The sequence below is a fragment of the Cynocephalus volans genome, chromosome 2 (genome assembly GCF_027409185.1).
Source record: "Cynocephalus volans isolate mCynVol1 chromosome 2, mCynVol1.pri, whole genome shotgun sequence".
In the NCBI taxonomy this organism is placed as follows: domain Eukaryota; kingdom Metazoa; phylum Chordata; class Mammalia; order Dermoptera; family Cynocephalidae; genus Cynocephalus; species Cynocephalus volans.
In genome coordinates, this window is record NC_084461.1 from 191527329 (window position 1) to 191553764 (window position 26436).

The window sequence follows — 26436 nt, forward strand, 5'->3', positions numbered from 1 at the left end:
AATTCAGAGACTGGGTTCTGTTGTAGTAATTATTTCCAACCAATAGATTTAGGAACATTTTTCCAAAAATTGGTGTTTTGTTTTTTGTTTTTCTTTGGGGAAGAGGGATGAACCCTACTGGGAATCCGCTGAAAACGACACATTCTCATTTCATAGACAGTGGGGGCCGCACACTCAATATCCTACATGTAGTTTCAGGGGATTTACCAGGCCCTCTCTTGGGGCCAATTCAGACTCCAGGTTTAAGACCCTGGTCTAGGTTTGCCTGCTCTGGGCATGGTAGAGGGAGGGAGAAATCTGGACGTTGGAAAAAAACACATCTGCCCAGGAGTATGAAACAAAAATGGGGCACTGTTACCAGAGTTCACCTCTTAGGGGGTTCGTTTGTCATCTGTAAAAGAGGGGACAGGTGACCTGGGCTCCCTTTCTCACCTGCAACATCGCAATAATATTGCAGGATTTAGAAGGGGATAGGGAAAGTATATGGTTCCCACCATAGTCCAGCCTTTGTGCAGTCTGTACTGGGAGCCACTGGGCTAGAGGGTCCATGTTTTCTGCAGAACTGAAACACAGCCCCCCACCACTCACTACAGACAGGACTGAGGCATGGACCGGGTTCACAGGTCCCAGTGTCCATGCTTGGAATGAGCGGCTTTATAGTTTTCTCAATCCCCACCCTGCAGCAAAGGCCGAGGGGTTGGGTGCTGGTGGCCCGGACGCAGCCACAAGCCAGGAGAACTGGGAGCCTCCCTCTAGCCTCCAGGGAAAGGCAGGCTCAGAGCTGGGGAGAGTGGATCACTGGGAGGACCGCAGAGGGCAGACATCTGAGTTGGAGAGTGGTGGAGACAGAGGAAGAAGTAAAAGGAAAAAAAAAAAAAAAAAGCAATGGGGAAGCTGAATTAAAAAATGAGAGAAAAATTAAAGAAAAGGAAAGAGAGAAAAGACGAGAAAGGGAAAATGAAAAAGAGAAAGGAAGCCTAGATTAAGAAGGTAGAGATGAAAGAGACCAAGGGGGGCAAAACAAGGCAAAGAAAAGAAGTTGTGGGCACAAGGAGCCAAGAAGAGAGAGTAACCAAGTGAAAGGAAGGGAGAGAGAAGTGACAGGACAAGAGAGAGAGAAGGCTTGGACCCGAGGACGTGGCACTTACATGGCCAAATGGGTCCAGATGGTTGTTAGTGAGCTTGAGTTTCTGGAAGGACACAAGCTGCCGCATCCAGTGCGCCCCAGTGGCCGGCGAGTCCGGGTGCACGTAGAGGCGGCCCGGCATGGCCGGCTCAGCTTTGCCGGTCACAGACCTAGATCAAGGAGAGGTGTGACCAGAGGCCATGCACACACAGGAAAGGCTGCTGAGTGCAAGCTAGGAATGGTCTGGAAATGGCCTGATCCTCTGGCTTCCCTTAGGCATCTGCAATCCCAGGTGCCCCAGAGCACCTGGCGCTGGTCTCCAGGCAGCCCCCTGGCCCAGCTCTTTCTTCTTCCACCTCACTCCTCCCCCCAGTGCCAGGCCAGGGGCACCTGGGGCCTCCAGCCTGTTATTGTCCATGAACAATCATCCAATCATCGGGTTCTGGAAGTCTGGATGTGCAAAAAGTCTTGAAAACTCCTTCAGGGTTTTCCAAGGGGGCTCCCTCTTCAAGCCTCCACACTGTGGTAGCTGTGGCAGCAACCTGCCCAAGGAATGGGCCTCTCCTCCCTTGCCTGTTTAACTTAATACCATGGGCCATTTTTGCAATTTCATAAAAAGGCGTGTTCAAAGCAGGTAACTCATAAAAAATAACTGTAAATGGTTTTATGCCCCTAGAAATACTTCCAGCACTTGCTAACAATACCCTTTTTAAAAATCCACAACCCATGGGTGTGGCAATAGATATAGGCACCTCATTTCCTCTGAGCCTCAGTTTTCTCGTCTATAAAATGGGGGCTAATGGCTGCTGTTTCTTTGTCTCAGGGTGGTGGGCAGGATGCAGTGGAATAGGCACACACAGCCTCCTGCACACAGTAGGAGCTCAGAAAAAGTTTATTAGTTCAGTTGTGGTGGACAGGCAGGGTGAGGGGGGTCCATATTCCGCTTCACCCTCCCCATTTGCCACTTGGGCACCTACCATTTATTATCCGCGAACTTGTATCTGTGGTCGTCGGCAGGAACAATATCCATGAGGAGAATGTACTTTGTTTTGGGATTAAGACCAGTCACCTTCACTTTGTAACTGGGAAACATCCTCCTAGGAGAGATGGACAGACAGACACACAGAGAGAGAATTAATGCCAATATTCTGAGGGAGCATTTCCACATACTTTAACAGAAGAAGAGATTCCATCAGAAATATAAAAGAGAAAACTAGCCCCACTCCGCTCTCACCGATCCATCCCGGGTTTCCCTCAAAGTTAGGGGAGGAGGAATGCAAAGGAAGAAAAAGTGGCAGGGCTACAACTGCAGGTACCTAGGAGGGAGATGGATATCGGGAGGCTGTGCATCTAGAAACTAGTTTGCAGAAGGCCTGAAAAGGACACCCCATTCCACCTCTTGCTAAATGCTCTTTTCTAAGCCAGACACCTACGTTTGAGGGGAGAGGAGGCTTATTAGGTACAAAGCTGGTCGCTTTCTGCATCCAGCTGGGTGCTTGGGAGATCTTTGCGTCGCTGCCGTGTCACGCGGACACCTGTGCACGTCGGGTGCACGTCTGGTGCACAGGCCTCCTGTCCTGGCTTCGGTCCTCTGCCCCCAGAGGTGGAGGGAAACTGCAGTCCCAGTACACTCGGTTGGTGACCTCTGACACGTGCGTCTAGCAGGAATTTTTTCCTAAATGCCCCACAACTTCTCCAAGGCACCTGGCACTCTTCCTTGGAGAGTCTAAACTCCTTGGCCCTCAGCAGAGAAGTTCCAAACACAACCCGCTTGGTTTCAGAAAGAGCTGGGGCCTGAACTACGGTTGGCTCGTTAGAAAGCCCATGCGACGGACCCGCGCAGTACCGGCTACCTCTCCGCGCCCTGGCGCACGCCAACTTCTCATCCTATCTCCGGAGGGGTATGCCCCAGAAAGCGAAGATTCTCGAGGCTGGCCGGGCGAAAGGACACGTTGCTGGATCTTGGTTTGCTCAGTGAAGGCGGGAAGGGGTATATGGAGGCCTCTCCCTTCAAGCCACGGAGCGGGAGCGCGCGCCTGGAGGCGGAGGCGCAGGAGACTTCGTAGGCCTTTTATAGCTAAATCCTCTCGGCCCAGGCTGGGGGAAAGAAGGAGCCCTGCCGTGTCTTTCCTTCCTTGGCGGAGTGGGAAGAGGACCTCAGTTCGTTGGTATAAACAGAAAGCCCCTCCTAGCTCGCTCAGGCCTTGGGCCGAGCGGGGGAGTAGACATTGTTTAATTTCAAATAATAATAAATGTCACTGTTGTCAGTTTATTGCGGGAGGCTGCGGCCGGGGAACTGGGGGCGTCTGGAGAGTCGGCTTTACCCTCCCCCTTCACACACGGTGGGTTGGGGCCTACCGGCCTCTCCCGCTTCGCACGTCTGCTCCGGGCAGACTCAGGGCTTTCTGCCCTTCGGGACACGGAGGACGAATCCAGCAGGGGCAGGGACGTGGCGAGGATGTCCCCAGGCCTGGGCGAGCACGCCGAGCGCACGCACCCACACGCTGCTGCGCAGAGCGGCACGACTGTCCCGCCCCCTCCCCCACGGGTCTGTCACTGCTAGCTAAGACTCTGCGAACTTTTAAGAGGAACTGCGGGGTTAGTGTCTTGGCGAAGCTGCCGTGTTTATCGGTGTCTGTATATAGAGCCCGGCCGAGCCCTGATTCAGTTTCAAAGGCTTCGCCTACTTTCTATAAACAATGAAAGAGGTAGCGAATACATTCAGCGATTCAGACTTGGGCAATCGGGTGGGACCCTGGAACCACTCCAAGGTCAGGGAGGGTGGGAGTGGGGGTGGGGGCGAAGAATCAAGTCTAAAACCTAAGAGACCCAGAGCCCTTCTCAGCTCTGTCTTCTCCGCACTTCTCTGTTTTGCCTTTCTTTCCCCTCCCTCTTCTCTCTTTCTCTCATTACTAATTCGTCCAGACCGCACAGCCTCCCAAGCTCTTTATTCTTGCTATATACGAAGTGAAAACGAAATGCCCAGTTTCTGAAGTTGGACATTTCGGGCATTACCCCCACCCTGCTGGAGCTCAATGAAAGAATTCTCCCTGTACCTCTTTAACCACAATCAGGTCAGACAAAATATTTTCTCTCTTCCTTTCTCCCCTCTCCCCTCTCCACCCTCCCCCACTCCTTTATTCTATTTTCTTCTTTCTCTCTGTCCCCTCTCTCTTCTCCCTCAGCTCTTCTCTCCCCAGCCACCTTTTCTTCTTTGTCTCTCCCACAATTTCCCTGAGCTCCCTTTACACAACTAACCATCTCACCTTCCAGCTTTGGTTATGATCATTTCCGTGCCCACTTCATGGAATTTCAGCCATAGTTCTCTTTCATGGAGAAACACCTTGATTCCTTCCATGCCCTGCAGGAAGGAGAGAAAAGTCACACCAACAAGCTCTGGTGCCAGTGGGCATTCTTTTCCCAAACTCCCCCAACATAGAGACTGAAGCCAGTGGGCTCAGAAGGTGAAAAGTTCCCCAGCCCACTGCAGAGTTATCTGAGCACTGGAGCACTGGACAGTCTCTGCCCAGGAATCCCTGTGTAGGGAGGAGATTTCCAACAACCACTTGATCCCACAGTGCTGTGCTATCTCTTTCTACCACCACCAACACAAAGCTCGAGAATAATCACCAACCATCAGTGTGCTCCAGAATGACTATGAAGGGGACCAGACTGAAAAAAAAAAAATGGGGACAATTCAATCCACCTTAGTGGAGGTATAGTTAAAAAAAAAAAAAAAAAAAAAAACTCAAGTCAGAAAAGCCCGCTCAGGATATTCACATGTAGACATCCAGATGAAGACACACAAAACATGCAGATGTACGAATAATGGATATGCGTGTGTTTATTCTTGACCATGGCGGGTGCAAACATGAATATACATAAAATTTTAAATTTAAAAATGTTTATATTATAGTGTGGGAAAGGGGAGAAGGGAGCAATTGGTAAAGGGACACGAAAATGATTACATTGTATACTGATGTATATACTAATTATCCTGATTTGAACATCAATATTGCACACAGGTATTGATATTCAATGCTGTACTCCACAGATAGGTACAATCAACTATGTTCCAATAAAAATAAGTAAATAAAACAAAAAATGTTCATATTATAATATATTTTCACAATCCAGAACAAAGGTTAATTTTCATTGTCCATGTTAATAAACCTTCCAGGTCCTCCCCACATCTAGCGCCATTCACCTCCGGTTATTATGATTACGAGGCACGGCTGAAGCCATTTAACATTTCCGCCCTCAACTAAGATATTTTACAAAACCGATGTAAAAAAAATTATACATGAAGTCTGTGTTTTGAAATAATTTGTAACCATCTAAAAAGGGAATTTGTTTTTTCTTAAAAGATAAAAATTCTGCAAGTTTCCCAAACTGTGCTCACTTTCTTTGCTTCTGTACAAATATACACACATTTTCCTGAAGCGTGAAAACAAAAGAGAGAGGCTATGAAAAAACCAGATAGGACATCGAAATTCCAAGAAAGGGTTTTAGCTACGTGCAAGTATCTCTTCTGGTCAAGTCACTCCGCTTCACGCCATGTGGCACTCAATTTAAAAATCATCAGGGTCTACAAGGGCCTCCTTGAGCGCCCAACGCTCCCAGGTTCGGGGCGCAGAGAGCAAGGCAGGCTCCTCCCTCTGCTCGGGCCCAGCTTCTAGCCCGGCGAGCCCGCGGCTCCTTGTGCCCTCCCGGCACAGCCGGTGCGCTCCCTGAGGCCGGCGAGGGCGCGCCGGTCCGCCAGGCCCTGACCGCAAGACAAATGGTGCAGCGTACGGGTCTGGGCGGCGGCACGGGAGAGGCGGGCAGAGGAGAAGGCTACAGAAGATCTGAAGAGGGGTCAAGCCATCGCTCACGCCGGCCTGAAGCGGCCGCTGACCCGGCCCTTAATAAGGAGCTCAGGACCGATCCTACACCTAGTACAGCAGGAAAGGAATGATCTGGGCCATTGCTAGCTGACCCCAAATACCTGGATAATTGAGGTTTCTCCAACAACTTAAATCTCAAAAATCCTCTAGTCATAAAGATCATCGTCACAATAAGGTTGATTGTAATATGCTGGTATTTGGGGAGATAGGGAAGAGAAAGGTGGAGTTAGGTAAGAATAAAAAGGAAAGGGGACAATACGGCAGTGAGCTTTTTCCCCCGTGTCCCCACAGGAGAGGCTGAGCAGGGAAGACAAACTTCTGATTTGCTCTTTGCAAAGGGCCCGGAGGAACGAGATCTTACCTGCTGGGTGAAGGCGGCCTGCGGGGAGGACGGAGATTTGCTGGGGGCCCCTAGTGCGCTCTCCGGTTTTGAATCGCAGGGCAGGTCTTTTGAGTCAGGCTCCAGAGGCGGGTGCGCCAGGCCAAAGCCCTCCTCTGCGTCGGCCATGGTGCACCCAGGGCCCTGTGGCCGCGCGAGGTTCTGATCTAAGGACGAGAAGCAGAGAGAGAGAGAGACACCAGAGAGAGAGAGAGAGACACCAGAGAGAGACGAGAGAGAGAGAGAGAGAGAGAGAGAGAGAGAGAGAGAGAGAGAGAGAGAGAGAGAGAGAGAACGTTAGAGAGTGTAGTTTTAGTGACAGGAGAGCAGTTTGGCCCCCAGTTTCCAGCTACCGGCACCTCCGTTCCCAGCTGAAGGAGGCTGCACAAGGTCCCATTACTACTGTAATTACTATTACTTTATGACCACGCACAATCTCTTGCAAAAGACCGCATCAGACCCGGAGGAGGTGAGGCCCGCATCTCCCCTGCGCAGGCTCTGGGCGATAAGAGAGCTGCCCGTCAAATTTGTCTGGACTTCTGGAAGAGCCAATAAAGATAAGGCGTCGGTATTTTTGGAAGCCATTGGGTAAGAACCAAAAACAAAACAAAACAAAAATCCAGTGTATCTCTTTGAGAATATTTTTTTTCCATCAATTTACAGGAGGCCATCAGAGCTCTTTTTATTAAACCTCACAAGAGGAATAGTTTTCTGCAGCAGGCAAAATGTCTGAAATAACCCGCCTCTTGCAAAGTCAGAAACATAGGAGGGAAGGATGTGCAGATTGAGAGACCAGGTTCAAAAGAAAAATCGTGTACAACTTTTATCTGTCACCGGCCTTACAATTAAAAGTGCTTTAAACATAAAAGTCCTCTTCTTTCCCCCTAAACTTAAGACTCGTTAAAAAATTAAAAGTAGCGAAACAGAAGGCCCAAGAGGAAAGCGGCCGCGCAGCATTTCGGAGGGAGACGCGCGACAGGGTGCCCGCCGCCAGCGCTCTGCCGCCGGCCGGCCGTGCGCATTCTCCCGGCTTTGTAGGCTCTCTAGCCCGGGGCGGGCGTTGTGTTCAGCAGCCAGGCCGAGGGGAGCTTCTCCGAGCTTCAGCCGGGCCTGGCTGGCTGAAACTACAAGCCCAGGCTCGGGGTTGAGGACGACAAAATAGGTCCCTGATAAATCCTGGGCAACCGACATTGAATCGCAGGTCGGCTCCACCGCACTGCGACGTAGAATGGCCCAGGTTTGCAGCCGTCTTGAGATTCGAAGACGCAAAATAACAGCTGCAGAACTGTTCAAGCCCGGATGAGACTACCTCCTGCTCTCTGATCTCCTTCCAATCGTCTCTACGTTCCCAAGTAGGGATTCCACCCCCTCTCGAAACCCGGGAAGACTTTGGGAAGGGGGTGCAAGGTAGGGCCTCCAAAATCTTAGCAGCCGCTTAAGCAAAAGGCTGGATTCCACCCTGCAGTGATCGGAGATCTAGAACTTGGGCCGAGGAGAACAGCTTCTGAGGCCCGACTTCCTAACAGCTTCCTTCACCTCGCCCTTGGGGTTTGGGGGAGGCGATGATCGGAGCCCCACAGCCTGCTCACAACAAAAGAAAGCAGGGCTGGCGCCCCGCACATGCGCTCCTATTCACTGCCGGCGGTGGAGAGAATCCCACCCCGCGCCCTCGCCAGAATCCCGGGGAGTTCAGGGCTGGCGGAGGCGAACAAGATGCAGTTTGACAGAACCAGGCCGCGCGTCCTGAGAACCTCAACGCCGCTCCCTCAGCCGAGGCCGCCTTTCGGGCTCCACTCGCCGCGAGCTCCGGACAGCGCAAAATATCTGCAAGCCGCGCTCTGCAGAATGCAAGGCAAGGCTGGAGTCCGCCATGCGCGCCGCCCCGAGCCGACTCGGCCGGAGGGCTCCCTCCCGAGCCTCCCGGGCCATCTGCAGGGATGATTACCTCGCTCGGTGAAGCCGGTGCATTCACCACATCCCTTCTTGCTGCTAGCAGGGAAGCCGGCGGCGAGGCGGGGGTGCAGGCATGGTAGCTCCGGGGTTTACGCGGGGGGCTGCTCGCCCGGAGTAGCTGCTACTGCTGCCTTACAAAGAAGCACCCACCGCTGGAGCCTCGGCGGCGGCGGCGGCGGCGACTGCCCACCTCCAGCACACACCTCCTCCGCTTTGCGCTCGCGCTCTCTAAATACTTCCAAGTTGTCAGGCGCCAGAAGGGTTCCAAAGAACAAAACACAGCAGCCTCCGGGAGCACCGACAACCATATAATCCCAGAGCCCCGCTCCTCCCTTGCACCCCCAGGGAGGGGAAGTTGGGAGACAAGAGAAAGCAGTGAGAATGGTTGCAGTCCTTTCTGAGAGCCACTTTCAGGGTTAAAGTTCCCGAAATCGAGGATCGAGGTAAGAGTCTCTCTCTCTCTCTCTCTCTCTCTCTCTCTCTCTCTCTCTCTCTCTCTCTCGCTCGCTCGCTCTCTCGCCAACTCAGCTGAGCACAGTGACGATGGGTTGCCTTGATGCTTACAAAGTATTGAAATCGCCCATCCAGCTTACTCTCACCGCACACTGCCTATCTCTCTCTTTCTCTCTCTCCCCCTTCCCCCTCCCTTCCTCTTTTCCTCCCCCCCCACCTTTTCCACTAGATTTCCCGAACACTCAAATCACACGCGACTCCCAAACCTAGACCTGCGATCACCCCCTCCTCTCCACCCCTTTCCCAACTTCATCCATCTCTGTTTCTCTGAGCCTGCGGTGGCTGCAAAAACTGCTGCACAAATCATCGCAAACGCGGTCTGCTTCTACCCTGGAAGTAATCTCGGTGACGCCCGCCGAGCAGAGAAACGACGCGTGCACACACACGCGCCGTGGGCCTCGGCAGCCTCGCCCGCATCCTCTCTGCAACGCTGACCTCGAGACAGAGAGCTGTGTGACCCCTCCTGGCCCAGCGGAACCGGCGCTGGCCGCCCTGACATCTCTCCTCCTCCCCCCACTCATCACCCCACTCTCAACGACTCCAGCTCTAGGGCGAAGGCAGGAGGAAGGTGTATTGGGATGGGGGCCAAGATCAAAGATGCCAAGAAATCTCTGTGGGTCCCCACCCCCACGCACTGGGGCCACCAGACGTCCCTTGCTCCAGGCATACACAAAGCAGTGCCCAGTTTTATTAAAATAATCAAACACTCATTGGGGATTGGAGACTGGCTGGGGTTTTCAGCTCTACTGGGCTCCTCTCCCTGCCCTTCCCCTCTCTGAAATGTATTATTCTGAGGGTGAGTTGAAGAGGTCAATAGAAGCGTAAACACAGTTAGTAGGTCTCATTCTGAGCAGACCCAGATTGAGGCACCTTGTATTGGTGCTTGGAAGAAATGTCAGGGGTCCCATTCTGTTTCCCACCCCACCTCCTGTGCCCCATCATCCTGTTCTTTCCTGGAGCTCTAATTAGACACTTAGGCTTACAGGCCAAGGTCTAGAGAGCAGTGTAGAGGGAGAAGAAATGCCCTGGAGATCAACAGTGATGTAACCCTCAGTGGCTGCTCCACCAAACTCCCAGGCAGGCATCTCTGCAAAATATCAAAGTGGAGTGTCCAACCCTAAACGTGGGGCAACCAGGGAGAAAGCCAACCCGTGTTTGCTGCAGTTCTCACTCCACTTTCCAGGTTTGTTTTCAAACAGACCTTTGCCAAGGCAGTTTATTTATTTGTGAAAACACCCTCACCCCTCCAAAATGTCAGCTCAAAGGCCTTTGGGCTTACTGACAAGGCAACCCCAGGCTGAAGGCGGAAGACAAACATAGCACCGGGATGAGTCCAGTCTCCACATCTCTGGTAGAATGAAGGGGAAATCCAGAAAGACCTCTCCAATCCCTTTAAATTCTCAGAGATTTGCGGATAAAATTAATTCCCATAAATAATCCGCAGGCCCCTCAGGAGAGAGAAAATCTAGACTCCCCCAAGTAATAGTCCAGCCAGATTCACTTAGTTCCTGGAGTGCAGATGGTGCCGGACACCAAGCAAAATTGGGATTTTTAAGCCTCATGGGGGAATCCATTCTTGCCGGGGTAACGCAGGAAGGCAAAATGTGAGAAAGTGAATTCTTATTTCACTCATGAAAAATAGCAAAGCAAGGAGAGGGGTTCAGCAGAGCCGAGTTTGGGTGAGGAGCAGGGGCCGGTGTTCAGGACAATGCGGAGAGAAACCTATTTCACCCCCAACCCTTAGTTCTCCAGGGCGACACTCACCTCCAAAAATCGCACCTCTTTTTTCCAGCGCAGAAGCCAGGAGGGGTGCCTCGCTGGGGAGGGGAGTTTAGGTGAAAATTTTGTAAAGGACTCCCCAAAGAGACCCCTTTTAGGCCAGGCCTTCTTCCAGCGTCTGTCAAGAGGAGCACGTACCTCCCAGCTCGAAGTTGGTTTGTGGTCTCTGACAAATTAAATATTACTGTTTATTACCAGTCATACCCCAATAAAATAAAGAGGCAACTAGGCGATACCGACTATCTCACCAGCCGCTGCACCTATAGGACTTGGAGACGTCACGAGTCACGCAACCAGCCCGCGCGCTGTCACGCTTGACTAGGGGGCAGCGGCGGGAGGTTAATTTCTCTCCGTCTTCGCCTATGAGTCCCGGGTCTGCACAGCCACAGGTCCAGGATGCCTTGGCCCCGGGAATAAATAAAGAAATAAACAAACCCAGCGCTCTCTGGGGGAAATGGGGGTGGCGAACATAAGACACAAATAGAGCCAAGATCGATTTTCTTAGGGAGGAGGAGAGGCGGGAACTTATAGGGAAGCTACATGGAGACCACCTCTGCCCCGGATTGGAAGGAAATCAAGTTGTTCCGGGGGGAACGAGGTCTCTTGAGGAGGCAAGGGATTCTTATTATTTAAAAACTATTTTTCTTTTTTTCCTGAGGAGAAGCTCTTGGTAAATGAATATGGAGACCCCTCTCTACCTGGGTCTGTTTGGGACGCGATAATTCGGTGCCAGCTTGCAGACCTGCATAGAAGAAATTACTGAGTTATCGCGGAGGGGACACAGGACAGAGACGTTTGGAAGAGTGGCCCGCAATGTTTCTTGCTGAGAGAAAGGCCATTCTGCGAAGGTTCCTTTAGCTAAGTCCGGGGATGCAATTCCTCCCAGAATGGCCTGGCGGGGGCGGGGTGCGAGTGGGTGGTGTGGCGCGGTGGGGTGGGGGTGGGGACGAAGAGGGGCTATTTCTGCAAAGAAAAACGATAGCGCTGGGGCCCGCAGAGGAATGAGGCATTCTTTTTTTTGTTTTGTATTAATGATGATGATGATGATTAGTCTGATCAATGGGCATAATTTCTAAGCAGGCCGGGGGTGGATGCGCTCAAGCTTTTGCGCGCAGCAGGAAACCCACTAAGTTCAGTTGCGGAAACGTACCGCGTAGACGCCCCTGGCGGCACGGAAAGAAGAGTTAGGCCTGCGGAGCACAGAGACAGCGAGCGCCGGGCCTTCAAGAAGGGTAAGTTCCCAGCAAGGGGCCTCGAGGGAGCCGGACGTCTGAATCTGGACTTAACCCCAGCTTCGGGTTTCGATCCCGGGTTTCGCGCGTCCACAGCCCCCAGGGCTTTCCGAAGCATGGCCTGGCTTCGGGCCCGGTCGGTCCGGGACGGGAGCGGCAGGGAATGTGCAGGAACGCAGTCGGCCGAGCAGCTTCAGGAGCCAAGGTCAGGCCCGCGGGGAGAGCGGGCGGTGGCTTCCATGGCCAGCCGCGGGCGTCCGGGCCAGCCGGGCCAGCCGGGCCGCAGACCCTGCTGCTTCGAGCGAGCCGAACCCGCCTCCGTCCTCTCGGTCAGGCCTCAGTGGCTTCCCCGAGCTTCGCTTTCGTTTCCCAAGTGATTAATGACTATCTTTCTCTACATCCGAAGACCGTTCGTTGCAGCGTTTGCTCCCAGATGCCAAGAACGCAACCCGACCTCCATTGCCCTAACCCAAGTTTGGCGAGATGAGTTTCTAGTTGACCTCTGAGCCGAGGTGGGCCGGAAACGGAGGCCTAGGCTCCGCCGGCGCTGGAAGGCGAAGGTGAAGCTGTGAACGGGGCGGTTCTTCCCGTCTGGCTTCCTCCTCTGGCATCCCGGACGCGGGCCCTGCGGCCACCTGGACCGGCTCACGAAGGCTTCCACAAGCGCGGCTGCACAGATCCGCTTTCCCAGACGCTGCGGCGCCCTCATGCCAGCAGGATAGACTGAAGACCCCGACTAGATCTGAGAACCCCCGTTCTGTCCCCTACTCGTGTGGGCAGCAAACTCGGGAGCCGGCTGTAACACGCACCCCCCTGCCTCCGTTCGGAGAACGGATACTTTCCCCATCTGCTCCCAGCCCTGTTTTCTCTCGAAGCGTATGTTCATCGTTTTGCAAAATTCCCACCCTGGTTTTAAAACGGCAAAGGATAGCAGAGGTTTCCTTTGTATAAGTCAAAACCAAAACCAAACCAAAGGGCCGATTGCTGTTGATCTCTTTTTTCACTTTTTCCTTCCGTTTTTTAAGAAAGTCACATCCAGAACTACCATCTTGCTTTCCTCTCAAAGAGAACTCGCTTAAAAATACACCCCATCCGTTTCTCTCCCGATGTATCCCCGCCTGACCCGGGTCTCCACTGGGGGAGAAAAGTAAAGACAAGGGTGGATGGCGCTGGGAAAATTTAAAAGAACTAAAAACCAATAGAAATGATGACAAAACTAAACTTTGACCAACTCATTTTACAAAAGAAAGGGTCAGTCTGAGGGTGGGAAATTCCCTTGTTTCTCAGGGGGTCACTTTGCCTCTCGCCTAGTTAAATCTGGCTCTATTATATTTTTTCCAAGACCACTGTAACTCCCTTTCCGATGTTTTATAAGGCTCCTAGTTTCCCCCCTTTGGCCGGAAGGATGTGGGAAGAATACTGGCGGTTATTACTATTGAATATCTAATATTCTCCTCCAATATTTTCATCAAGAATTATTATTGCTGATATCCTTATTCATGTTAGTGCTGTTTTATGTGCTTAGGAAATAATCCTCCCCACTCTCAAAGTTTGGTGAGTGAGATTTTTTTCTCTGTTCAGGGTAATGAAATGAGAATGGAAGCAAGAACATCCTTCCAGAAGCCCAGCTGAAAGAATACCAATGCTGGGGCTTTGCCCACTCTCAAAAAGCAGGAAAGGTGGCAGTGAGTGGCACTTGGACGTAACAGAACTGCTGTTCTTGCCCCCTCCAATTTGGGAAGACCCAGTGGGGAAGGGTGAGGGTCTTACGCTGAGAGAAACTAGAGCCTCCGTGGGCTGAGAACTCCAACCATTATCTGCAGCCCAGAACTCGTTAAAAAGCCTGTGGATGTAGTCACCGAATCTACACCATTAGCGGCCCCAGAAAGTGTGGGAAAAAATATATGAAATTCCAGGGCTTTGACCCTGTAAGATAGAGACATAGGATAATACCTCCAGGTCTGGGGTGCAGCTGGTGGTGCGGACCTGTCTGGATACCCCCCTTTCCTCAACTGAAGGGTGCGATGGAAACTTGGGAGCCTGCTGCTCTTGGGGCTCTGGAAAGACAAATTTTCTTTGGCAAATGGAACAGTGTCGTGCTGTCGACAGAGCAGACTATTTTTCTTGTTCCCTAACAGGGGGTGGGGAGGTGGGGGGGGGGAGAAAAGAAAGCAAGAAAGAAAGGGAAATTAAATGCACACGTGTTAAACTCACTCAAAGGGCCGGATTCAAAACCAAAGTCGAAACTGTGACTTAGTTTTGGCCACCTCTTACCAGCCAGCCAAGCCTCACCGAGAAGGGTATCCCCACCGGAGAGAACTTGATCTGATGTTTCATAAAGTGGTTTATTTAAGAAGGGACATGGGTACCTCTCCAAGTCTATACTGCAGAGATTCAGAACTCAGAACGGCAAAGAAAACAAAAGCGATGGCAATTGTGAGAATAATGCCCCCCTCCCCCCATGAAAGCTCAGCTTAACATCTTGCAAATTAATTCAATGATTCATGCAAAATTCATGCTATGGCCAAAATGAGCCAGGACAATGACTTTGGAAATTCCTAAGGTTTGATCAAGCTTTCTGACTTGCGTCTACCTGGATCAAGAGAACCTAAAACACTGTTTTATTGTGGCTGGAATAACCAGCTAAATCTACACAGCTAATCCCTGTGTCCCTCACTCCTCTCTTTTCGGGAGAAATGTGTGGGAGAGGAAGCTACAGGCCCCACGTGCATGGGCACCAGTGGAGGTGGCCACCCCGCCTGGAGCTTCGAGTGAAAACTCTAGTAATGACCTTGAGGAGGTGAAGGGAGGTGGGTGCAGCTGACGAGGGCAGCCAACCCCCAAACTGGAAGGATCCGTCACCAAAACGATTGCTTGGTCGAGACCTCTAATTTTTCTTCCCCTTCAGCCCGGGTTGCCAGCGCCCCAATCGGCGTCCTCTGGCCCCCTGGTCCTAGGTTTCTGGCTTTTGGGGGCAGCCCCAACAAAAGATTACGGAAGCGAGGTCCCCAGAGTCTTGCTCGTCTGTCCAAATCACACCCGAAAAGCACTGGGGTGAAACTGACAGAGGCTCGCCGTGGGGTGCAACCGACAGGTTTCTGGTGATGGTTTCCGCAAGGGCCCAGGGTTTCCCGGTCACCATGGCAACCCTGGAATCACGTCGAACGCTCTCAACAATGGGGCGCCCCGGAGACAATCGCGCACTTTGCCGCGCGTTCTGGGGCCTCAAAAGAGCTTCCGCCCTTCGTTCTAGGCTTTCCGGAGCCTCCTCAGTGGGTTCAACTGAGCAAGGATTTTAAAACTCCCCCCTTTTTTAAGCAGGAGAGAAAACCGAGGTTTATGATGGGGTAGGCTCCGCGATCTTGACCAAAAATCCCCTTTTTGAGTTCAGAGCGGTGACGCTGGGGAAGCACGAGCAGGCGACGCAATACCTTAATCGAAACCTGCAGCCGAACATCTCAGCCGGGGACCTGGAATTTTAAAAGTCGCTGAGGAGTCTCCACATTTACTTCAAACCCGCCATCCGCACCCGAGGCTCCCCGCATCTGTCCAAGCGACCCTTTCCCTTGCCTGGTGTGACTTCTCCTAAATGGAAGGACGAAAGGCAGGAGCTAGACATGGTGGCATTAACGCCTGCCACGACTTATTGAGGGAAATCATACTCCACTTCCTTTTAGACTTTTGGGTTTTTTTTCGATTGTGGATAGAAATAACATTAAAATAATATTTCTCTTGTTGCATTGTTTTCTTCTTGAATCTGCAGGAGGGAAGTGCCCCTCTTTGTTTTAGGGATAAACAGTGGCCAATACGTGCTAAATGTCCTGCATCCAGTTCGGAGGCAGCAAGCTCAGGGCAAGAACCAGGGAGCCGCCCAGCTCCGACTGCCGGGCTCGGCAGCTATCGAGAGAGCCGCTAGAGAGGGGCCGGCGGGGAGAAGCAGTCCAGGCCCCGCGTGCGGGCAGAATGCCGCCAGCCCATCTTCTCGGAGCTGGTGAGGAAAGACAAAACCTAGCTTCTCTTCCCCACTTCCGATGGCGCATCGAATGTCCCCAGAAGCTCCAGGCTGGCCCTGTCGTGCTATCACCCCGCTCCTTTCCATTTGGAGAGCCCAGAGGCAGCCTGCAGAGGTTCTCTTCCCTGACCCCCTGTCTTCTTTCCTCCCCATATTAATGCACTTTGCATTAATATTTTCAGAGGAGTCCTGCTTATGACTATAAAGCCACAAAGACAGAACTACGGATATTTTAGGTTCACAAATCTGCTCTCATTTAAGGTGCAATTATAGCTAACATTTATGGCAGGCCAGGCCAGAGCCGCAGTAACGTGGTTTCACTCCCTCAGCTCTAAATAGCTCTATGATAAGGCAGTTCAATTCTCCCCAATTTTACAGAAGAGGTTTCTGGGGCTCTCGCCGCTGTCCAGCTCATGGGATTTGAACTCAGCCCACCTGACTCTCAAGACCAGGAGCTCCTCTTTTACAAGACAGGGCTTCTCTACCCAGCCAGGGAGGGGCACTGGGGAAGAGGTCTGTTGGATTGGGTGAGCACAAGGGGCACTTTTTAAGCATATTTAGTCCCAAACTGAAGGCAATTGCTCCTTGAGTTGTGGGGTAAAGGCTCAGGTCCCTTATGATGCTTCTACATCTTCTCCCCAGTCCCCCTGAGGAAGGAGAGGGACCTAGAAGAGGGCCTGTGGGCAAACAGCCCAGATTCATGGGCACTTAGCGGGAGGGGAGGGAAGACTGGAAGGTACAGATATTCTCTTTTCCAAACCTCAGTGTTCTGTTCCCAAATCCTGGTCAGTACACACTGTCCCCTGAAGGGAGGGAGATGGGGTGAGTGGGATGAAGAGGGGTAGAGGAGAAGATGTGCTTGGCTCCATTTTTTTGAAACAGATAATTAGGCTCAGAAAGGGTAAGAACTTGCCCAATGTCACAAGCCCCTGATGTAAATGCATCCAGCTCCTCGCCTTTTCTTAGTCTCTGGCACCTTCAGGTAGAGCCTGGAAGGGAACTGCAGACATTCAGAAGCTGCACTAGGGCATGCTCAAGTGCCTGTGGGCTCACTCCACCAGGGGCACCCCTGTGAGGTGTGGAGCTCACAATGGGATGGAGCTGCTGGCCTGGTTCACAGCGTTCCTCTCCCAGGCACTCCATCTCTGGGTGGAGAGAGAGTTCCAGGCTTGGCCCTTCCACCTCTGCTCCGCTGCCCTTCCTGAGGCCAGTGGCATCCCGCTGCCTCAAGGCCCCAGTGGGAGGTCACAGGAAGGTCTCAGACCTCATAGGGGCTCCAGACTTGGTGCCCAGATGGACTTGCCACTGGCGCCGGTCCTGCAGCTTCCCCAGCCACGCCCTTCACTTCTTCCCTGTTTCTTACCCCTTTTTCCTGTGTCTGTTTGCCCTGGATGATGCAGGCTCAGGAGGCAACAATGGTGGCCACAAGTCCAAGTTAGGGAGCGAAGGAGTTTTTTAGAAGGTGGAGGGACTCTGAGATCCAAATTCTGAGATCAGTGCTTCAAAGGGGGGTGCAAGGGGTCCATATTCTCTCACTTCCTTCCTTCAGTTTCCTTGACCTGCATCCTCCCTGCCTGGAAGTGATTCCTCCAGGGACTGAATCTTTCCACCCCCATGCAAAATGCATTTCCTCTGAGGCAGCCACATCTGCAGGATCCCTAGTTACCTCCCCCATCCCCATGTTAGTTCAGCGTTTGGGGTTTTTTCCCCGGACTTCTAATACCACCCAGCTCTCTGACAACAGCATCTCCCACAAGGGCCACAGGTAGCAGCTTCTGGTCCCCAACTGGTGAGTCTTGGTGAGCACCCAGGGCCCAGGATCCCCAATCTTAGAGGTAAGGGCCAGACCTACTTTATCCTGCCCCACTTCCCAGTCTCCATATTGTAACAAAACTCAAGGTTCCAGACTACCCACCTGGAGAGGTGAGCTTATGTGTCTGTTTTCTGTGTAGCTAGATATGACATTATCCTTAAGTGTTTCTGTATGTCATTTGAGGAGGGACTTTATGTTTCTCTGTGCTGTTGTGTTAGTCGTGCGTTTGCGTGTTGTGTGTGCTTCCTTGAGAGGCGGCATTTAAAAAATATTTATATATATTTTTTCTGTGTACTTCCTATGAGAAAACATCTGTGAGCTCATGGTCTATGGGGTCCTGTGTGTGTGGTGTGTGAGCTTGCATGAGTCTCTGTGTCATTGTGGAAGGCCCTGTGCATGCACGTGTGCCTGTGTGTGTGTGTGTAGAAGGAATCAGCCTGTGGTGAAGTCACCACCCAAGCATCACTGCAGATCAGATGGTGTCCTGGGCTCATAACCTAGTGTTCAGCTACCCTCCTTTTTTATTGACCATTTTTATGATTATTATTTTTACCAACAGCTCCAAATGGAGGCCTGCAAGCCTGGGCCTCCTGGAAGGCAGTCATAGCTCTGTGTTCAGCCTGGGAGGCCAAAGGGACTGCCTATAGGCAGCCTGGGCCACAAGAGTCTATATTTGGAAACAAATTCCACAGCCACTTCCTGGGAACTGGGCAAAAGGTGCCTGGGAGTGGAAGAGAGAGTTTTGTAAATGCATCCTCATCCCCATCCCCCAGAGCTCAGGGGATGCCCCCATATCCCGGGCAGGTTGGAAATGTTGGGTGCAAGAAAACACAGACAGAGATGCACCCACATGCCGTGATAGTATGAGAAGCACAGTTACTTCCCTTACAGCCAAAGTTAAGGATGCAGGGAGTTAATGCCCAAGCACAGCCCACCTACTGACCCACAGTGTGCCCCCACCCCAAGTGTGCAGTCGCTCCCTGTGGCACATATTTTTGGGCTCCCCCCAGAAAGGTAGGGGCGTTAACTCTAAATCCTTACCATATTTACTACTTGGAAGGTGGTTCCAAGAGATCAGATGCACCAAACTGGCTGCTCTGAGGACCTCACACCAGGCAGCCTCTGACCTTGTCCTCTAAGTCTGCAGACCTGGTGGCTCCAGGGAGATTCTACTCCTTGCTGCTCTATAGACACCAGGGCAACAACTCCAGGGGTGGCACGATTGGAGACAGCTGCCCATGACAGATCTTTGGGGGAGGGCAGGTAATCTTTACCTGGGCTGCTGAGCCAGTTGCCAGTCCTGTGCTGAAAGTGGCAATGCCACTTCTGGCCTCGGCCATCTGTGCCTCATGGTGCAGTGAGGAAGCTGGCTCACCTGCTCCTGGCAGCTGTGCCCCTTGTTGATGCCATTGTCCTAATCCTATGTCCCCAAGAGGTCAAGCAACAAAATGGCCCAGACCCAGCCACTTGGGAGTCACTTCTAGCACATAGCAATGCACAGCCATCCGCTGCATATATGGTGCAGTGATTCTGTCTCACTCATACATGCTCACAATCACATCAGGCATGGTGAAGTTCACCTGGAGAGAACCTCTTGATTCAGCAGGTCCCACCCAGACTGGGAGCCACCAGTTCAGGAGAAAGGACCTGTGGGTTTGGAGTGGGTGAGGGAAAAACCTGTTTCTAGCTGTACCCTCAACCCTTAGCCCAGCCCATCACCAGCCACCTGTCAACCCCCACAGAGGCCCCAGGACTTTGACACGGACCCATCCCAGAGAGTGGGACCCAGTGGGGTCCCTAGCAATAACTAGTCCAACTCTGTAATGTTATATATGAGGAAACTGAGATCTGGAAGTGCAGCGATAGGAAAGGCAGTTGCTAAAGTTCTCTAGGACTTTGGAGAGGAGCTGAGACTGGGAGTCCCATCTCCTGCTCCCAGTGCAAACCACACTACAGTGACCTCTGAGAGACCACTACACTACTCCACCACTACTACCTCTGCCAACACCACTCTTCCAACCAGTGGCCCCATCCAGCTCCCAGGGATGCTTGCACTACCTGCCACTGAGCCAAAATGAGGCATCAGATCATGTCCTGTCCCTGCTCACAACATTCCAAAGGGCACCTCAAATGTATTAGAACAAAAATCCCAACTCCTCCCATATCATTAAGGCCTTGCAGAAGCTGGCCCCTGCCTGCCCTTCCCACCCCACATCCTGCCCCCTTCTCTGCCTCCACACACCACCCACCTCCTTCTCTGTTCCTCATTTCCACCAACATTTGTTCCTACCTCAGGGCCTTTGCACACGTCATTCCCTCTGCTCCCAGCTCTTCTCACAGTTGCCCTCCCTGTGGCCACCTCCCCAATGAGGCCAGGCCTTGACCAGTGCCCACCTAAATTCCCTCTCTCTTTCCCCTTTCCATCACTGTCCATCCTATCACCTTATTTTATTTCTTCATAGCACTGACCACTATGCAAAGTTACTTGGCTCATGTATTTGTTTCTTTCCTCTTCTGTAAAATGGGTCAAATGATGGCACCTGTCATGGGGTTTTATGAGCCTGTAATTATTTAGTGGGTTACTAGAGGTAAAGCTCTTTGAAGAGTGTCTAGTAAGCATGATGAATTAGCTGTCGTTTTCTTATGTGCTTGTTTATTATGTCTCCACGTCAGACTGAGCTGCCGAGGACAAAGATCATGGTTGTCTTATTCCGCACGGCATCCCATGTATCCAGCACTGTGCCTTTCACATAACTGATACTAGATAAATACGTGTTAAGTAAAATAGATGATGGTATTATAACAGATGACTCGGACCCAAGGACATGCAGACAAATAAGAAACATGTATAAGGAATCAGGGGCTGGCCAGTTCAGTTGATTAGAGTGTGGTACTGAGAAAAAAGTCAAGGGTTCAGATCCCCATATGGCCAGCCACCAAAAAAGCCAAAATAAAATAAAATAAAAAATAAAGAATAAATGAAGTGCTTGGGACTATGGAACTCTCTTCTCTCCATGCAATAAAGGATAGAAGTCTGAATGGTGGTAAGTTTGGAGGGGAAAATAAACCTCCCTGCAGCATATTTTTGGCTCTCTTCTCCCCCTGCTCCAGGCACCCCTCATCCCCAACTATCCCCTCCCCTCAGCCTCTGGGCCTTTCTTTTGCTTACCCTTCCATCTCTTCCCAGGAGCCTGGAGAAGGAGCCAGCAGATAAGTGAAAGCAGTCATTTTATAGGCTGATAAAACCTATGTTTATCTAGAAAGCTTCGTCTCATCTCCCCAAATTCCCTAATTGGTCCTTTGCCCAATGCCCTCTCAACCAGGGCTGCAGACACCCTGGGAAAGGTGACTCAAGCCACCCTTCCTGGTCTTCTTGCCTCTGTTCAAGTCACCTTCTGCCCTTTCCCCTCAGCGAGGGCTGCCCACCAGGAAATCTTTGCCAGGAGATTTGAGGAATCATGAGGGAGGTGAGAGGAAGTGGGGAGAGGGATAATGGTAAGGGAGAGGTCAGACTTCCCCAAATGGGTTTGCTGTGCTGCTATTTAATGATGCTAACTGTGTTACAGCCTATACTCCAGCAGCCTCTTAAATCCGTTTATGGCCCATGCCAGACTCTAAGCTGCAATAATAATACAAATAAAATAAAGGATTTATGCACCCATCGTGTGGACCCATTGCTGGCAGAAAAGGAAGAGCTGTTTCTAGGGTATCTTGCTGGCCTGTGGCCCACACGCTGACCTCCTGTTTTTCCTGGGTAGAGGCTCCCAGGTTCAGAGAGCAGAACTGGGTTCCTGGTGGGAGAGGAGAATTAGGGAACCAAGAGAAAAGCCAACTTAAAAGGAATTTTTACTGGGTTCTTCTCAAACCAATTTTTCCAAACTATAGTCTCTCCACTTTCCTCTCTTGGACTCATGTAGATGGATTTTCTTGTGTTATAGCCTGAGCAAATCTAAGCTCAAACTGTGACTGGGAATTGAAGAGACAGCAGATAACTGGAAAATGCCCGGAGAGGAAGTTGGGCACTGTGGTTAAGCTCCTGGGCATTGCCGCAGGTTCAAATCCAGACCCTATCACTTCCTACTTGTGTAAACTGAGCCGGTCTCTTCACCTCTTTCAGCCTCAGTTTCCCAATCTGTGTAAGGGGTCTCATAAGAATATCAGCCTCAAGTAGTTGTTGGGAGAAAAAAAAGCATGATGTAATACATATACATATGCATATTTACATAAGTACATCTACATGTGTAAAACATCTGGCACAGGCTTAGAGCAGGCCTTGGAAACTGTACCACTGTGAAGAATGCCAATCCTCTCAAGATAAGGAGAGGCAGGTTTTGCCTGGGGCCCAGCCTATGGCAGGAAGAGGAGGAGGGAGAGGAGCGCAGGAGCAGGACTCAGCATATGTGTAACTGGTCCTCTGGAAAGTGTTAGCATCAACTTACTGGTAACTGGAAGGAGTCTCTGGATCTCCTCTGACCAAGGTTTCTGAGGAAGGGGAGACAAGGCAAGGACAGAGGGAGAAGGCGAGAAATGCTCATGTCCTGGTCTGAAGAACTGAGAGACCCCTGGTTCCAGTTCCATGGTGGGGAACAGGGGGAGGGGAGTGGGTGTTCTTTTGAAACTTCATTATCGTGGGGCAGGGGCCCTGCCTGGGCTGCTGTAGCCCTTCACCCATATCTCTGCTCAGCACTTAAGAACCTAAATTGTAACCATTGACTTCCAAGCTGAGTCTGCCCAAATGACCAAGCCAAGACCCATGATAAGTAAGAAAGTCCAGCTATGATCAGCAAAGCCTACCTAGTTAACAGCAGCTGTCTAGCCACTGACTGCACACACCTGAGTAAGCCCCAGTTGGCAGACCCATCCAGTTAACCCATAGACTCATAAGCAAAAATAAATGTCCGTCATGGTAAGCCACTGGTGTGGGTAGGTATTTGTTATGTGGCATTATCACAGCAACAGAGAGCTGATAGAGTGGTTTGAGCTGAATCCAACCCTGTCTAATCTCACATTCCAGTTTTTGCAAACAAAAGGAGTTTTAAGGTTCCATTTGCAAAATTTCAAGCCCTAACTCATTTCAAGAGTTGGTTATTTAAATCATCAGAAACAGATTCGTATTCTGTCCTCAAATCATGGAAACTGGAGCCGACAAGAATTCCAGTTAGGCCAGGTCTATACTGAAGCAATTTCCTGGTTCATCTAAATCACATAAACCTGGGTTTAGTGAGTCAGGATAAACAGACGCCTCTTCTGAAATTTGTGGTAGGTTTTTCCATAGCACACGTGATGCCATGGTGGACTGCATTCATTTCTTCTCTGTTGATTTCTCTTCCTGACTGTCATTACCCAAGAGGTAGCCAATTAGCATATTCAATCCTCCAGCTGCAATGATTGGTTCAACGGTAAGCATGTGTCCAAATTCTATCCAATCAGAGGTTATCGTGGGACTTTTGCCAGAAACACTCAGAAGAGAAGGCCTCTCTCCACTGCCCTGAGAATTTTGAGGATGGAAAGCTTAGCACCACTGGTCACCATCTCGAAACCCACACGGGCAAGCAGCCTGACATCACTAGGGCTCAGTTTCCTCATCTATAAAAAGGACAATGACTGTGTTCCCTCATAGAATTGTTGTGAGGGTTCGAATGAAATGATAAATTGAAAAAGAAAGTACCAGGTAAGTGATCCATAAATGTTACCTATTGTCATTACTTTGGTGCAATCATTGGTCAAGATCAGTATCTGATATTTAACTTGTAACTCAAAATGAGCATGTGCGTGTGCGTGCGTGCGTGTGTGCATGTGTGTGATGCTTTCCAGGTAAACATTGATACTGATAGACATATTGTATGGCACATACTTCCACATGGACTAGTGAAAAAACCAGGTTGGTCTCCCCAAGCAGAGAGAATCCTGACCCCAATCAGGTGTGCCCTTTGACTTACTGGAGTGAGGGTAGGTTTGAAATGAGCCACGCTGAACTCTGCCTGGTCTCCTGGTCACCAAATACACAGACATTGCCCCTGCAGAAGTTATTGTTTACAATAAGGATCATCCTCAGGGCCTCCTCTTCCCTCCGGGGCTATCTTAGTTTCCTGGGGCTGCTATAACAAAGTGGCTTAAATGAGATAAATTTATTATCTCACAGTTCTGGAGGTTAAAGTTCAAAACTGAAGTGTCAGCAGAGTTGGTTCCTTCTGAGGCCTGTGAGAGAAAACCTGTTTCGTGCCCGTCCCCTAGCTTCTGGTGGTTGGCTGGCAGTCCTGGGTGAGGCTTGGCTTGTAAATGCATCACCCTGATCTCTGCCTTCATCCTGACATGGTGTTCTCCCCGTGTTTGTGTCTTTGTCCAGATTTCTTTTTTTTTATAAGAGCACCAGTCACATGGGACTAAAGTCCACCCTAATGACTTCATTTTAACTTAATTATTCCTTTAATGATCCTATTTCCAAATAAAATACTGTTTCCACTCTGAGATACTAGGGGTTAGGACTTTAACATATGAAAGAGGGAGGAACACAATTCAATCCATAACAAGGGGACTGTGCCATCTGTGCTTACCCACAGAACACATCTGGACCTGTGGGCACATTTCCAGCATCTGGATAACTGAAGTCCTCAGGCATGAGCTGGACGGACCTCATGATGGCAATGCCTACATGGCAGGCAATACGAGATAAACAACAAGGAGCTGATGCTGTGAAGCTGGATCTGCCCCTCACTGTGTGACCCTGGATAAATTACTAATTCTATCTGAGCTTCGACCTTCTCAGCTGTAACATGGGCTTGGCAGGAGAAGAAAGGTGTTATAAGAAATAAATGAAGTCATCCAGGAAAAACAAATGTGCCTGGCATGTAGCCGATGAGCAATGATGTGCTACGGAGTCCATAGATCTGGGTTGAAGTCCCAGCACTGACAATTACACACTGTGTGGCCTTAGTAGGTTAACAAGCTCTCTGAGCCTCAGTTTCTTCATGTCTAAAATCAAGATAATTACAGGACTCATCTCAATTGTTGGGAGATAGTTAAATAACAATAATATGTGTCAGACACAGTGCCCGGCACACAGTGAGTACTCAATAAATGTTATTGATTTTTCCCTCATTTTTTCTCCTTGATGCTTGCTTTAACCCCAATTTTATAGAATAGATAAGTACAACAAGTTTGCATCCTTGGAGCTAAGACTTGTTGATCAAGACAAATCAGCCAAAAATTTCTGCTGTAGATAACTGGGCTCAAGTCTCTGAGGAAAGATTGGAAAATTTTCTTGGAAAGAGGAAACTTCCAGATGAGATATCAGCTCATGGTATATTTACAAGAAAGTGTCTGTAAAGTGGCAGCAAAAGAAGCTGAGATTGTAAAATGTCTTCAGCAGTTCGAAGCCCAAAAGCAAGACACCTGCAGATAGTTCAGGTACTGTTTTATAACAATGCAGCTGTAGGCTGTCCCAGTGCAGTTTTTTTCATCACCCTTCCCCATCCCCGTAGCTCAAAAAGTAGCCATGCTTCACTGTATATGAATAAACAATGCGTGGATGTGCTTGGACCCATCTCTTAGGAGAGCTTAGTAATTCACCTGGAACAATGTCCATTCCAATCAGAGAAGATGTTAGTGCAGCCCACATGGATCACAGGGACAGCATCCTCTTCTGCCAGGAATGTCAGTCTCCATTTATTTATTTCAAAGCCTTAATTCCCCTTCTGAACCCCTGGAAAGGAAATCAAGCAGAATGGGGTGCAATATACAAAGAGACCCTGGGGGGGGGGGATGGGATGTTTCAAGCAATAATGAAGAATGGTTTTGCTTAGAGCTGACCTATAGTTCTTCTCCTGGTGGATTATGAAGGGTGGCCCTAAAGCCAAGGTGGCTTGCCTAAGGGTTGGAATATCTGAAAAGGGGACTTTCATCTCTGTGTCCACGTTCTGGCTGAAAGTCATCATCATCTGCTTGGAGCTGGATGGCCAGAGGCCAAGCTACAGTTTAGTTTCCACATCTCAGGAGCCTTGGGCAGAGCTGACTGGAAACATGCATTCACGTGACCACTCATGCATTCAATGAGAATTTAGAATCCAGTATTGCAACACTTGCTAACCCATGAATGTCTAACTTCTCATTTCATTGACAAGGAATGGTGAAGCTTTTAGCAAGCTCTGGTGTGACATAAAAATAACCTAATTCCTCTTGATCTTTTTGGGATATTTTGGGGGGTAGCAGGGGTGTGAAAGAGATCCCCAGTGTTAAAGCACATTTTGGAGGTGCCGTGTAGCTGGATTCTCCTGTGCAGGGCATTATTGGGTCATGGTTCTGAGCATAAACGGACAAACTTAGGTGAACATGGGTAAGTTATTAAACCTCTCTGAGCTCAGTTTCTTCTTCTGTAAAATGGACATAATAGTACCTACCTTCTAGAATTGCTGAGAGGATTAAATAAGATGTTCATGTATAACACTTAACATACCCCTGACAGAGGATTACCAGATGTAGTAAAATTGCTGTTCTTCTTTAATGTGGTCCATGTGTAGAAATAAGAAAACTTAATCCACAAAGAAAAGCTTTCAGGCCTTTGAAAGGGGGAAAGAAGCCAATCTTGCACAGGTTTTTTTCTCAGCCTCTGTGACTTTATCTGAAAAAGTAAAGCTGTGAACACTCACCATGTAGGCCTCCTGCAAGGATTAAGGGTAAGGTTTGCGGTGAGCCTGGAGCAGTGGAGAAGCACAGTAGCTGTACATCAGATATAACTGCAATTGTA

General features: G+C 50.3%; 1 protein-coding gene across 1 annotated transcript in view; it reads right to left on the reverse strand.

The window, feature by feature from the left end:
• Positions 1-6520, reverse strand: part of TBX5 (T-box transcription factor 5) — a 40532-nt gene extending 34012 nt beyond the window's left edge. The window contains exons 1-4 of the mRNA XM_063087800.1: positions 6374-6520; positions 4393-4487; positions 2104-2223; positions 1149-1296 (exon numbers count right to left, since the gene is read on the reverse strand). Coding sequence (XP_062943870.1) covers positions 1149-1296; positions 2104-2223; positions 4393-4487; positions 6374-6520 — 510 coding nt within the window. The remainder of the gene's footprint in view (positions 1-1148; positions 1297-2103; positions 2224-4392; positions 4488-6373) is intronic.
• Positions 6521-26436: the final 19916 nt, after the last annotated feature.